The sequence below is a fragment of the Biomphalaria glabrata genome, chromosome 1, assembly GCF_947242115.1.
Source record: "Biomphalaria glabrata chromosome 1, xgBioGlab47.1, whole genome shotgun sequence".
Classification (NCBI taxonomy): domain Eukaryota; kingdom Metazoa; phylum Mollusca; class Gastropoda; family Planorbidae; genus Biomphalaria; species Biomphalaria glabrata.
The window spans coordinates 54,582,551-54,597,018 of NC_074711.1; the positions used below are offsets into that span (position 1 = coordinate 54,582,551).

Genomic DNA, 14,468 nt, shown 5'->3' on the forward strand with positions numbered 1-14,468 from the left:
CTGTGATCTAGTAATCATCTACTAGTCAAATGTAGTGATCTACTAGTACTATAGTAGCTTCTTATATTAGGCACAGCTCATCAAATTCTCCTTTTAGAAACACGTCGCTTTTTTTGTTTATAATTAATTTGTTTTTATGTTTGGAGCTAAAAACGATGTTTCGGGACAAAGCATGTCCAATTTAAGATAAGTTCCTGTATTTTTGTTCCGCTTTTCCAAAGCAGATGGCAGTTTTTTAGATTCTCGGTAACCAAGTATGTAAAGCTATTGTTTAAACCTCCCCCGGCAATTCATACCCATATAAGGGATGAAGGCTATATTATGAGCCTGTTTGATCGTAGGCTGGTGGATCTATCAAAATAAGCTTCCAAACATCTTTAGAAAGACATTCCAATCACATTCATACTGTTAGCTGTTAAATAAAATTAAAAAAGGAGGTGTTTCAATGAATAATAATGAATTAAACACATTCTCCTATAGTGCACAAGGCAAAATCGTAATAAGAAATATTATTGGGATTAATAAATCTATGATTTTTTTCAATAAATAAATGTGACCTAGATCGAGATATCTAGAATATATAATTTATGAATGAAAGAAAAAGTGCGGGCTGCTAATTTGAAGCCAGAGACCATGCCCACTGCAGGTGATCACGCCAGGCGAGCGCTGGTGGTGAGGAGAGGTATACACTAAGCGTGTAGTGTCACAACCTATCATACAGGCAGTGGAGGGAAGGGGGAGAGAGTCATGAAAAGAATTATAAGCATCTATGGGAGGGAGGGGATGTAACAAAACGAACATCCAAATTATGAAAAGAAGAGGGTCCTTGGATGGGAATTAAAAGAAAGAGACAGAGAATACATGTAGCCTATCATGTTTGTTGAATTATAATAATTAATTTATAGATCTATAATTATATAGATTTATTTCTGTTTCTACACATAGATTATATAGGTAGGCATATATATATATATATATATATATATATATATATATATATATATATATATATATAGAGAGAGAGAGAGAGAGAGAGAGAGAGAGAGAGGCAATATACTATAAATACATATTGCAGAAGTGAATCTACTTCTTTTAATACAATCTAAATAATTTTTAATTAACACAGATATAATTTATTAGCAATAACATAGTGGTGTTTCTTAACGGTGCTCGATGTGTGCTGAAGGAGAAAGCACAAAAACTGCGTTTATTATAGGAGCATGAAGTGACCTGATTTATTTTAAAATAAAATCTTGACTATGAGTGGTAATTCAAAGAAACACAGCTATTTTTATAGTCCTTTAGTTGCAGAATAAGAATCTGCTTTCAGTTTTTTTGTAAGTTAAACCGTCACCAAATAAAAAAATAAAATAAAAATTTGACCTACTTCCCGAATACGGTGTGCCTAATATAAGAATCTACTATAGATCTAGAGTCTAGACTAGTAGTAGAGAGAGTAGGCCTATCTGTCATATCGTGATCAGTAGGTGGCTGAAGTTTTATAAATCTATTCCATGACAAAAACCCTGGCTAGATTTAGATCTAGTGGTCTAGACCTAACTAGAATTAAACTAGAAAACTGAATTAGAGAAGTAGCTTTCTGGATCTAGAACTAGAATCTATATATTACTAATATTAGATCTAGTTGCGTCAAACGCTTAATTTTTGGTTGTTGTTTTTAATAAATGCACATAAAATACATTGTATTTTGGCAATAAAAATACCCAGCAGTTGGTAGTCAAGTAATTCTAATAATTAATTAATGAATGACTATCAGTATTTGTTTTAGATCTATCAGATTCATATGACTTATTATTTATACTTATTTTATATCATTCGTCCAAGAAAATCTAGCTCTAGATCTATTTCATTTTAGATTAGGCTATAGTTGTTTTGTTGTTGTTTTTTTTGTCATTTTATTTAGGCTACAATATTATCAAGATTAACTTTTTCTTTGTTTCCCACGAGACGTGTATGCCTATAGCCTAGTCCTTTCGATAATAAAAAAAAAAAACGATTAGAAATGCGTAGCTTGGAGTGTCAAAACTGTATTAGGCCTCCTATTTTTTATTTCGTGCAATTTAGTATATCGTAACAAATACGCATTTAGCGGAACGGTAGACAGGTCTTCATCCAGATTTAGTGTAAATAAACCAAACACAGAAACACTGAAAGATTGTATTTTCGGAATTTAGATTCTATTTTTTGGAAAATAAGTGGCATTTTATAGGAAGATCGAAAAAAAACAACTTTTGTGACGATCTTTTATTCAGGGAAATTGTATCTATTTTATCAGATAGTCAGAAAATGGATAAACTTTTTACAGATCTAATAAAATATAGTGTGGGGAAGTTTTACTCTCAATGAAGGTCAATCCAAGTGGCTCTCGGAGTAAATTTCTTCTTTGGCATCCTCATCGATTTTTCAAAATGGTATGGTGCGCGAAAAAGATGCGCGACGGCACTTCGACTCTCTTTGTCTTTGTAAAAAACTCGAAGCTGGTGTTCCATTAGTATAGTTCCATGGTCTGATGATTTGCTGTGGCCTTGACCCCAATTTTGTTGAGAATAAAGAAAGGTAAGGACATGCAAGAGTATTAGAAGTTCAGCTCATAACGCTATCCTATTAATATAATCTTAGTAACTATTATCAAATTACTTCGTATCTGATCCACTAACAGGAGGCGCAGGAATTTTAATATTGGGATTTTAGGGCGTCTCCGATTCCACAAAGCTATAATGGGTACCTGACATTAGTTGGGCAAAAGTGAAGGCGTTTGGTCGTTGTGTTGGCCACATGACACCTTCGTTAACCGTGGGTCACAGAAATAGATAACCTTTACATCATCTGCCCTATAGATCGCAAGGTCTGAAAGGGGAACTTAACAGGAGATACTTCATGTTAATAAGAGTGAACGATTTTTAAACAATTAATTGATTAAGCAGGATTTATAAAGAATAGATATTGCATAGTTTGAATAACAACCCTTTACATAAAAGGGAAACATGCAGATAAATGATAAATTAAAAAAAAAATCGAACAAAAGAAGACTAAAAGCTATTGAAATCTGGTTAACCTTTAATTTTCCTTCCAAAACTGTAACATAGAAATAGTTTTAAGTATATATTATAGATTGTTTCGGATGTTTATATATATATATATATATATATATATATATATATATATATATATATATATATATATATATATATATATATATATAGAGAGAGAGAGAGAGAGAGAGAGAGAGAGAGAGAGAGAGAGAGAGAGAGAGGGAGAGAAAGAGAGAATGAGATAGAGAGAGAATCTCAGATAAATCAAATACCGTTAATTAAATTTTTGGGGATGATCTAGTATATCTACCATAGCCTTATGGAGAGATTTACATACCATACTTTGGTGTTAGGAAATTGTTTTCTTAAAACTCCGCAACATATTATTAAGATAAAATTAGATTTAGTAACGTTTAAGCAAGAAAATTAAATGTAGTGTAAGATAGAAGTGCGATTTTAAATAAATAGAGTTAAAATGTTTTTCATAAAAAATCCGGAACAGCCAATTTTTGTAAATGAGAAGAAGATTATTTGTTTTATTTCTTAGAAAGGGGATTTCAAACAGTTATTTGGCGTTAGTAGATTTTTCTAATAAAATTCGGATCAATTTTGACGACGATTTGTAAGATCATTAATGTTATGTAGGTCGATTTCTTATTCAAAACGAAATTCCGGAACATTCTTTACCGATTGCTATGTTTCAACAAGAAAATTAAATGTAAAATAAGTCTAACAAACCTAATATCGGCTTTTCCCCTTACGGGGGCCACTAAAAAGTGATTTTCAATAATCGTTTCTAGTAAATTACTTTCATATTTTAAAATCCTGAATAACTTATTGTCGAAATTTTTGAAAAAAAAAGTCATTTGACATACATTTGTTCTAAGTTGAAAATACGGAACGATTTGATATCGATAATTAAACTATAGTGACGTATTGTGACGTATTGTCCAAGAATATAAGTGTACTGTAAGTCAATGATGTGATTTCAAATAATCATTTGGCATAATTTACTTTTAATATAACAACTTCCGGAACAACTTTATAGTTAATGAACTATAAGTCAGTATAGAGATTTTCATTTAGCATTTATATGCTATTTACATTAAAAATCCGGAACAAGATACGATTGATCAAATGTTTTCAACGTTTAAGCAATGAGATTACATATAAAATACATTTGAAGAGCAAAAAGACACTCGTTGACATTGATTTGTTTTCACAAAACCATCCGGAATAATCTATTATAGATACTTAAAATTATAGAGATATTTTGTAAGGAACATTAAAGGTCAAATCAGATTTTCAATTGCTTTAAGTGTTATCGTTTTTTTTAAATCTAAACGTGACGGACAGACTGACCAACAGACAAAACGCACAAAAATAAGCGGCTTTTATCCTGATGGAGCACTAAACAAAAAATAAATAAAATCTGATTATTTAAAACTTTTTAAGGAATTAGTTTAACATGCTGAAATGCCACGGCGTTACGCTACTGCACGAAAGTCGATGCATAAATAGTGCATTGAAAAAAATGTGCGTGATATTTACATACAAAGTGCATTCTTAGCCCTTATAAACAAACATAAATGTTTTCTTTTAATTTTAGCAGCTACTTGACCAGAAGAAAACACCTTTAACTAATACTTATATTTGTTGTGAACATTTCTTGTACATTTTATAAATATATTCAACTTAGTGATACTTAAAAAAACACAAGATATAGTTGTTCTTTGTGAACATAGAACATTGCCTCCCTTACATTTACGTAATTGCTTTAGAATTGGTGTATTTTTATGAAAAAATCGCTTGCATAATTAATTTTATAAATTAACCGGTTTGCTTTTAGAAAACCGAAAGTAGCCGTTGCACCTAAACTTTTCAAGCCGCACTGCATGGTGAAATGATATTTTTCATTTCTTTTCTAGTTTTCGAGATCTGAGTGTGACAGACGGACAATTTGCACAAATCTAAAAGCGGCTTTTTCCCCTTACGGGGGCCGCTAAAAACACAAAAGCGATTTAAAAAAAGTAGCAAATAAAAAAAAACTTTTGTTTTCAACCAAGTTCGCAAGAAAATGTTTTAGGAGTCACGCGATAACAATCAATAACTCAGTGGTTAGATCTAGTCTCAGAAAAACAAGTCAACAAATCTAATTCAATCTGTGAAGTGTTGATCCATTTTGAGCAACATTTTAGACACCAATCTTGCTTTATAAAATGTATCTGTAGCATAGCAAGCTGCTATATTGTATTTATTCCAATGCTCTTGAAGTGTTGAATATTTCATTGGAATAGCCGAGCAGGGTTGTTACAAAGCTTATATCAACTCACTCTGTCTGAATGGTAAAAAGTTTGTTCACGTTTTTTCTCCCACACCCAATCTCTGATCAAGTTGAAATTTCGCACAATTATTTCTTTTATCTGAGAAAACAAAATTCAATTAAAAAAATAATAAAAAATTAAAAAACCAATTAGTTTATACATCATTATCCTCACCTGTCGCTTGACTTTCATCATAGTGGTGCTGTAACAGTTCGAGTAACTGAATTCCTTCACATTTTCCTGTCAGCATCTGTTACTAGTAGGATATCAAGTCCATTATTTTATATTGTTCACCAGCCTTTCTTCGAGCTCCCTCTACTGTACCTTGAAGGACACAGAGTCATGTCTTACAATAGGACCAAACCAGCGCCACTTTTCTCTCTTCAAAGTATTGAGAATTCTTCATTTTTGCCATTCAGCGTGTTGACTTGTCTAATTACAAACTCATTTGTCTTCTGCTGATGTCCAGCATTTTTCTGTAGCATTTACTCTCAAAAGCATGGATTCTTCTTTCAGCCTCAGCGTTCAGTGTCCAACTTTCAAAACCAGATAAAAGTTATAACATCAGTAGCGAAGAATACAGCTTTAATTTTACTTAGTAGCTGATGTAACTCTTACAGATTTTCCACAGTTTGTTCATGGCAGTGGATTCCGAGTTGTTGTTTTTTAAATTTAATCTCATTTATTGATCCTCCATCTTTTGCTATGTTTGACCTTAGGTATTTAAATGAAGTTTATCTGAGATTGGAAATATACCGCCAATTTATAGTTTCATCCAAAGTAGATCCTTCTCGAGTTACCATCATAATATGCCCCACAAATGTGTTAAAAAGAGATGGAAAGAGAATGCATCCTTCCCGCATTCCTATTGTTGTTCAGAAGTATTGAGCTTTTTGCATTTGAGTATAGTGCTTTGATAAATACTGAGAATCAATTAGGAATGAAATATTTTTTTTTTATCTCAAACAAGTGAAAGAAACTATACTTAATTGGTGTGGTGGCATATGTTGAATTAGCACAAACAGTTTTGAGCATTCTAACATGTTTTTTGGTTCTTACCTGACACAGCTTTGATCTTTGCCACACACTTTCTCAGCATGAGCCGAAGACACATCTGGAAAAAGTAGATCTTGTGAATGATTAGATATCAAAATGTACAAGCGTAAAAAAAAACTACACATAACCTACAATGCCATCATACTGTTGAAATAAAGCTAGAACCACATTCCTGCTCTTTATACACTGGAGATTTACATTAATGGTGGAGAAAACTAGAAATAGCTAGCTATTTGGCGTATTGAGGGTGCGGTGGTTGAGTAGGTTCGAGTCTTGGTGAAGACTGGGATTTAGAATTTTGGGATTTTTTTTGGCGCCCCTGAGACCAACCAACTCTAATGGGTACCTGAGTCTAGTTGGCGAAAGTAAAGGCGGTTGGTCGTTGTGCTGGCCACATGACACGTTGGACAAAGAGACAGATGACCTTAACATCATTTGCCCTATAGATCGCAAGGTCTGAAAGGGGAACTTTACTTTCACTTTTATTTGGCGTGTACAAAATGAAGTACTGATCACCTATGTTTTTGTTTAGAGGTATATGATTTTTTTTCGCACCACTTAGCGCTGTAGAGTCAAATACCATTTGTAGCTTTTTTTTTTCGTTGGCAAAATTAAAGTTAAACTTAGCGCCCTTGACATTGTTTAGCTTATCATGCAAATCTCCATCATCAAAACTGATCAGATAGATAAGAGATAAGAAAAGATAATTTTTATTGATCCAATCAAATGGAAATTTAGTTTCACTACAACTGAAAAACCTCGGCGTTTTAGCAAACCCTATCTATCAATGTATTCATCATGTAATCCACTCTTTCACCTATAACATACAAACTAAAATCAAGTAATGTGGTAATGACAAAGTCACTTTAATGAATGGAGAATAGACGTTTAAAATGCAAAGTCCAAGAGAATGTAACCCTAAAACTACAGGCCTAGCGCTAGTCACCATTTAGAACGATATGAAAGGAGGAGGAACATACACCGGTACCCGCAATGAGGAGGAACATACACCGGTACCCGCAATGAGGAGGAACATACACCGGTACCCACAATGAGGAGGAACATACACCGGTACCCGCAAGGAGGAGGAACAAACACCGGTACCCACAATGAGGAGGAACATGCACCGGTACCCGCAATGAGGAGGAACATGCACCGGTACCCGCAATGAGGAGGAACATACACCGGTACCCACAATGAGGAGGAACATACACCGGTACCCGCAACCCTGGAAGCTAGATACTCTCGCGTAATCGAAGAAAGAAAAAGGCCTCAGCAATTATACATAGGAATTACATCATAGCACGAGACTTCCTTCGGTGCCAGCAAAAGTATCCAAGCGAGAGGGGAGAAATATCAGAAAAAGATCTTGAATAGATAGTATCGCAAAGAGTTCAAGGGCATCGAGGATATGTGTGAGAAAATAGACTGCACAACTTATTTGAAGAAGAAACACTTTTATACAAAATAGTATTACTGAAATATGAAACAAGCAATATGAGAGGAGAGAGTGTGAGAGAGAGAGAGGGGGAGAGAGAGGGGAGAGGGATGGAGAGTGGGGGGAGAGAGAGGGTGGAGAAAAAGGGAAAGAGAGGGGAGAGAGGGGGAGTGAGAGGGGGTAGAGAAAGAGAGAGAGAAAGAGAAGAAGAGAGAGAGAGAAGGAAAAAGAGAGGGAAAGAGAGAGAGGGAAGGAGAGAGAGGGAAGTAGAGAGAGAGGGAAGGGAGAGAGAGGGAAAGAGAGAGAGAGAGAGAGGGGGAAGTAGAGAGAGAGGGAAGGGAGAGAGAGGGAAAGAGAGAGAGAGAGAAGAAGAGAGAGAGAGAAAAGAGAAGGAAAGAAAGAAGGAGAGAGAGAGAGAGGGAAAGAGAGAGAGAGAGAGAGAAGAAGAGAGAGAGATAGAGAGAAAAGAGAAGGAGAGAGAGAAGGAGAGAGAGAGAAAGGGAGAGAGATTTTTTTTTCAAAACGTGACAAAACGTATTTAAAAAAAAAAATATTCCAAGCCCGCCTCCCCCCCCCCCCCCCCCAAAAAAAAAAAAAAAAAAAAAAGTTGTATCGACCGTGCCCTGAAGTCACTTCTGCTCTGTTTTTGTCTAATTCCACTCTCTCCTCCCTTCCCACTTTTTCTCATTGTCTCTTGTTTCTTGGTGGAAGTCAATTTTGTTTGACTTTTGTCTTGTGCTGTTCTTGAATTAATTCACGTTCTTGACTTAGGAATGGTCTGCAGGGTCTTTGTTAGCGATTAGATCTGGACTACATTGAAATGAAATTTTGTAACAGCAGTGTGGGCTTAATGTAGTCTGTAGGCTATGTAGTGTGGGCTTAATGTAGTCTGTTGGCTATGTAGTGTGGGCTTAATGTAGTCTGTAGGCTATGTAGTGTGGGCTTAATGTAGTCTGTTGGCTATGTAGTGTGGGCTTAATGTAGTCTGTTGGCTATGTAGTGTGGGCTTAATGTAGTCTGTTGGCTATGTAGTGTGGGCTTAATGTAGTCTGTTGGCTATGTAGTGTGGGCTTAATGTAGTCTGTTGGCTATGTAGTGTGGGCTTAATGTAGTCTGTTGGCTATGTAGTGTGGGCTTAATGTAGTCTGTTGGCTATGTAGTGTGGGCTTAATGTAGTCTGTAGGCTATGTTGTGTGGGTTTAATGTAGTCTGTTGGCTATGTAGTGTGGGTTTAATGTAGTCTGTTGGCTATGTAGTGTGGGCTTAATGTAGTCTGTTGGCTATGTAGTGTGGGTTTAATGTAGTCTGTAGGCTATGTAGTGTGGGCTTAATGTAGTCTGTTGGCTATGTAGTGTGGGCTTAATGTAGTCTGTTGGCTATGTAGTGTGGGCTTAATGTAGTCTGTTGGCTATGTAGTGTGGGCTTAATGTAGTCTGTAGGCTATGTTGTGTGGGTTTAATGTAGTCTGTTGGCTATGTAGTGTGGGTTTAATGTAGTCTGTAGGCTATGTAGTGTGGGCTTAATGTAGTCTGTTGGCTATGTAGTGTGGGTTTAATGTAGTCTGTAGGCTATGTAGTGTGGGCTTAATGTAGTCTGTTGGCTATGTAGTGTGGGCTTAATGTAGTCTGTTGGCTATGTAGTGTGGGCTTAATGTAGTCTGTAGGCTATGTTGTGTGGGTTTAATGTAGTCTGTTGGCTATGTAGTGTGGGCTTAATGTAGTCTGTTGGCTATGTAGTGTGGGCTTAATGTAGTCTGTTGGCTATGTAGTGTGGGCTTAATGTAGTCTGTTGGCTATGTAGTGTGGGCTTAATGTAGTCTGTTGGCTATGTAGTGTGGGTTTAACCGAGACCAATAGTTATGGAAGGCAACCAATGGGCAGTTTAGACCAATAGCTACTATATCTACCAAGTAACCACTGATTGACTGATTGATCAAGAGATTTTTTTAAACTGTCACATGAAATATCGTACAAAGGTTAATTTTTCCTCCTAGGCGGCTTAGACAGATTCGCTTCCTGGCCATAGCAATACCCTAAACATCGCAGGCTTTCCATCAAACTTTTGTATTTTATTTTAGGTATTTCCCAGTATGCCGCAGTCTATACATAAAGCATAAAAAGAAATAGCCATAGACATAAATAAATATAGACTGGCCGATTAAAGAGTTTTTTGAAACGAAACCTTGTGACTTGCAATTTTGTGTACTTTATTATACAGCATTAATGAGCAGTATAAAAGTTAAGTATTCATATATATTTCAGCCATAACCTATATAAGTATTACATTATTTTCACTAGTGTTTTTTTTTAATATCTAAGAATGAAGATCATGCAATTTTTCATAATTCGGAATAAGGGGGGGGGGGGGATAAGTAACAGTGATACTAGAATTCAAAGACAAAAGCAAATAAGTGTATTTGTGTCTGGGCGTTAAATAAAGTTAAACTTCTATATCGGAGAAATTAGATGTGCAGGGTGATAAAATAAACAAAAATATGGGTTCCGGAAAGAGTAAGAGAGAGAGAGAGACAGAGAGAGAGACAGAGACAGAGAGACACAGAGAGAGAGAGAGACAGAGAGAGACAGAGAGACACAGAGAGAGAGACAGAGAGAGATACAGAGAGACAGAGAGAGAGACAAAGACAGAGAGAGAGAGAGACAGAGAGAGAGACAGATAGAGAGAGAGACAGAGAGAGAGAGTGAGAAGAAAAGATAATGATTTCTCTGAATTCTGTGAAACTAACAGAGTTAAAAAATCGTCGCCAGTTGAAATTTTATTCTAAAATATTAATGTCTCTATCAAAGTATCATTTTTTAAATCATTTTTCCCTCAATTTTCATCAACTACTGACCTGAATATTTTTTGCTTTCTATCTCTCTCTCTCTTTCTCTCTCTTTTTCGTTTTGTTTTCTCTCACTCTCTTTCTTTCTCTTACTTTGCCCATATATTCATCTCTTTTTTTTTTTTTGTTTTTCTTGAAATAACAGCAAATAACAGTATTTAGATAAAGAAGTGATAGTTTATCATCTTTTTATAATCTTATCTTTTGTCGTGTTTTTTAAACTAGTAAGGATTAAATTTTCTTGTCAGGTCTTCCTAATGACATATAAGTTTAGGATGTCTGCCTGGCCGTGTGGTATGCGATTCGGATAGGTCCCGAGTTTGAACCCATACCTTGGTCATTCCCTTGCCGACCTGCAAAGTGTTGTAGAAATGGTGATGATGTTGGCTTGATAGATCCACTTTACGATATATTCATTTAGCATAGACTTACTAAACAACACTCAAATATTGAAAATCACCACACACCTATCGCTTAGATTGTTGGAGCGTTGGGGCACCACTTAAAATCTGTTAACCTTCTTTCTCCATTCCTCTGTGTTTTTTGCCTTTAATTAAATCAATGACAGCCCTGTCTATTCTTCTTGATATTGTCTTGTCATCGCTTTCTCTGTCTGCCTCTTCTTCGTTTTCCTGGTTCTGTTCCCTGAAGGAAGGTCTTTATGAGCCATAAAGACCTAATGATATGGCCACAGAGTTTTAGTTTGCGTTTTTGGAAAGTAATTATTAGGTCATTGTGGGGTCCAATCGCTGAACTAATCCTGTCTCTAATCTCTTCGTGTGTGATGCGATCTGTGTATGTAATACCTAGGATATTTCTGTAGCATCTCAATTCTATTGCTAAGATATTCCTCTCTAGTTATGCAGTCAGCGTCCAAGATTCGCAAGTCAATTGGAAAGTGGCCATTACAAGGGAACACACCTGTCAGAGTGTCGTGGGCTAGGAAAGACAAAAGCCTAGTCCTTAACATCGAAAATATAGTTTTAAATAATTGCTGAACAAAGGAATCCTCTAAATCTTAATAGAAAAAGAGTAGGCTATAGGTAATGATAACACATTTCCAATAAGGATCAATCAATCTTAGTCTTAGTCTGACTTAAATAAATAGCTACACAATAAAATGAGATTATCGTGTTCGTCTAATACATTTTCTTATAAACTATCTATTGATTAAAAATAATAGTCAAATGGTTCAAAAAGAAAAGAGATAACTTCTACAGATCTAGCCTCTATCTAGGTATTATGGAAGCACCAGGCGTCTCAATGACAAACAAAACCAACAACAACGTATAGCTACAACATTAAAATCTTTTCAGACACAATCAATCTAAATAAATATTTCATTCACACCCCCCCCCCCAGTCTGACAAGTAACAGGTGCCCTTCACAAATACGTTCAATGAAAGGGGAGAGAAACGCGCAAAGGAAATGTGTATCTTTCACCATTCACTTTTCTTTTCAAAGGAAATCTAACGTGTCGATTGAAAATTCAGTTTATCTCGTACAGCAGAGGCTGGCTCTCGTCACCTTTGACATTGGTATTATTTGATTTCGCCAACACCGGCTCCCGCAGTCTCTTTTTAATATCATAGTCTGAGGCTCAGAGGGTCGGCTGGGACATGACATCAAAAGTAATCAGGACATCAAACGTTAGTGAAGCTGTAATGGGGGGTGGGGGGAGGCGAGTTTTTTTAAACTTTAGTTTTGTTAAGAATTGCAGGCCTATCGCGTTAAGCAATGTCCTTGTTAGTAATTGTTTTATTGTGTGTGTAGCATGTCCTGTTTAGTTATTGTTTAATTGTGTGTATAGTATGTCCTGTTTAGTTATTGTTTAATTGTGTGTATAGTATGTCCTGTTTAGTTACTGTTTAATTGTGTGCATAGTATGTCCAGTTTAGTTATTGTTTGTGTGTATAGTATTTCCTGTTTAGTTACTTTTTAATTGTGTGCATAGTATGTCCAGTTTAGTTATTGTTTGTGTGTATAGTATTTCCTGTTTAGTTACTGTTTAATTGTGTGCATAGTATGTCCAGTTTAGTTATTGTTTGTGTGTATATTATTTCCTGTTTAGTTACTGTTTAATTGTGTGTATAGTATGTCCAGTTTAGTTATTGTTTGTGTGTATAGTATTTCCAGTTTAGTTATTGTTTAAATGTGTGTATAACATGTCCAGTTTAGTTATTGTTTAATTGTGTGTATAGTATGTTTAGTTTAGTTACTGTTTAATTGTGTGTATATCATGCCATGTTTAGTTATTGTTTAATTGAGTATATAGCATGTCCTGTTTAGTTATTGTTTAATTGTGTGTATAGCATGTCCTGTTTGGTAATTGTTTTTTTTTTGTGTAAAGCATGTTCTGTTTGGTTATTGTTTATTTTTGTGTAAAGCAGTTCCTGTTTGGTTTTTGTTTATTTCTGATTAAAGCATGCCCTGTTTGGTTATTGTATGTATATTGCATAAAGCATGTCCTATCATCTTAATAATGTTATAAACCTGGTGGTGGCACAGTAGTGGTGTGTACGTGTAGTCAGTCGACGCAAATCGCCCCAGGCCAGCGCTAGACGAGCGGTCAACCGTGACGAGCTACGACGGTCAGCGGAGACGAGTGTCAACATGACGGTTCGGGAAGGATCGCCGTCGTGAACAAAGCTCAGGAGCGTCACGAGGGATGTAGTCATGTGACGAAGCTAGAAACGTCGAGCAATGTTCCGTCCGGTTCTAGAAGGCCAGCGGGGACCCTATATAAAGAGCAAAGGTGTCGCAGTCAAGACGGTTCACGAGAGAAAGTTCACGACAGGGGCTCAGAACACGGTCAACTACAGCACAGTTCAACGGTGTGGTTCTGTACGGAGCATTACGACGGTTCAGTGCGGAGTACTCTCAGGTACAGTTGAGACGACTGGCGTCTTGATCTTGGTCTGCGATCGAGTCCGACACAACGAGCCTAGTGTGTGAAGTCAGTCCTGAACTGTTGAACCCAGTGCAAGCCCGGAACGAGACGTAGTGGCCAGTGCAAGAGTTGATACGGCGGTACGGTGTTATCGTAGAGATATTTGTACAGTGTACGTTTTGCCAATTGTCGCATATACCTCTAGGTTTGAATCCAGATGTAAACAAAAAAAATTAAAAAACAAAACAACAAAGCTTTTATTGAGTACAATTGAGTATCAAATAGTTTGGATCAGTTATGTAATTAAATTTGTAATTGATCTAGAATAATAATAATAAATCTGAGAGATTAGCCATATTTTTACCAATTGTTTTTACTTAGCATATTTTCATGCTTTTTGCCTTCTATATGCGCTATGATTGTATTCTTGTGTGGACCAGTTGGGAAAGAGGAGGTGAGAAAGAAAGAAAGTAGTTTATAAAAAGTTGTACGGCTTGGAACCAGACGGCTCAAGCCTTCTCAAGCCAATACACTAACCACTCTACAGAAAGTAGAAAAGGGACTAATTCAACGTATACCACCACATCTATCAAGTACAATATCTTTCCCTTGTTGGATAAAAAATAATTAATTACCAATGGTTAATTAACTAATTGGTTCATTTGCAAATTTGATTCTTGTTTTGTCAGGTGCAAGAAATAATTGTGCAAGATTTTAACTTGATCCTAAGTTGGGTGTGGGAAAAATAACGTGTACAAACTTTTACCAGACAGACAGAGTTGATATAAGCTTTGTAACCAGGAAATTTAAAAAATAGGGATTCGACTTGAGCTGAGATGTGTCTGCAGATTGCCCAAAGGCGGAA

General features: G+C 35.9%; 1 protein-coding gene across 1 annotated transcript in view; it reads right to left on the minus strand.

Annotated features, from left to right (window-relative positions):
- The window catches only part of LOC106073055 (uncharacterized), a 77,351-nt gene that overhangs the window by 16,280 nt on the left and 46,603 nt on the right, over window positions 1–14,468 (minus strand). The window contains exon 6 of the mRNA XM_056044336.1: window positions 6,437–6,491. Coding sequence (XP_055900311.1) covers window positions 6,437–6,491 — 55 coding nt within the window. The remainder of the gene's footprint in view (window positions 1–6,436; window positions 6,492–14,468) is intronic.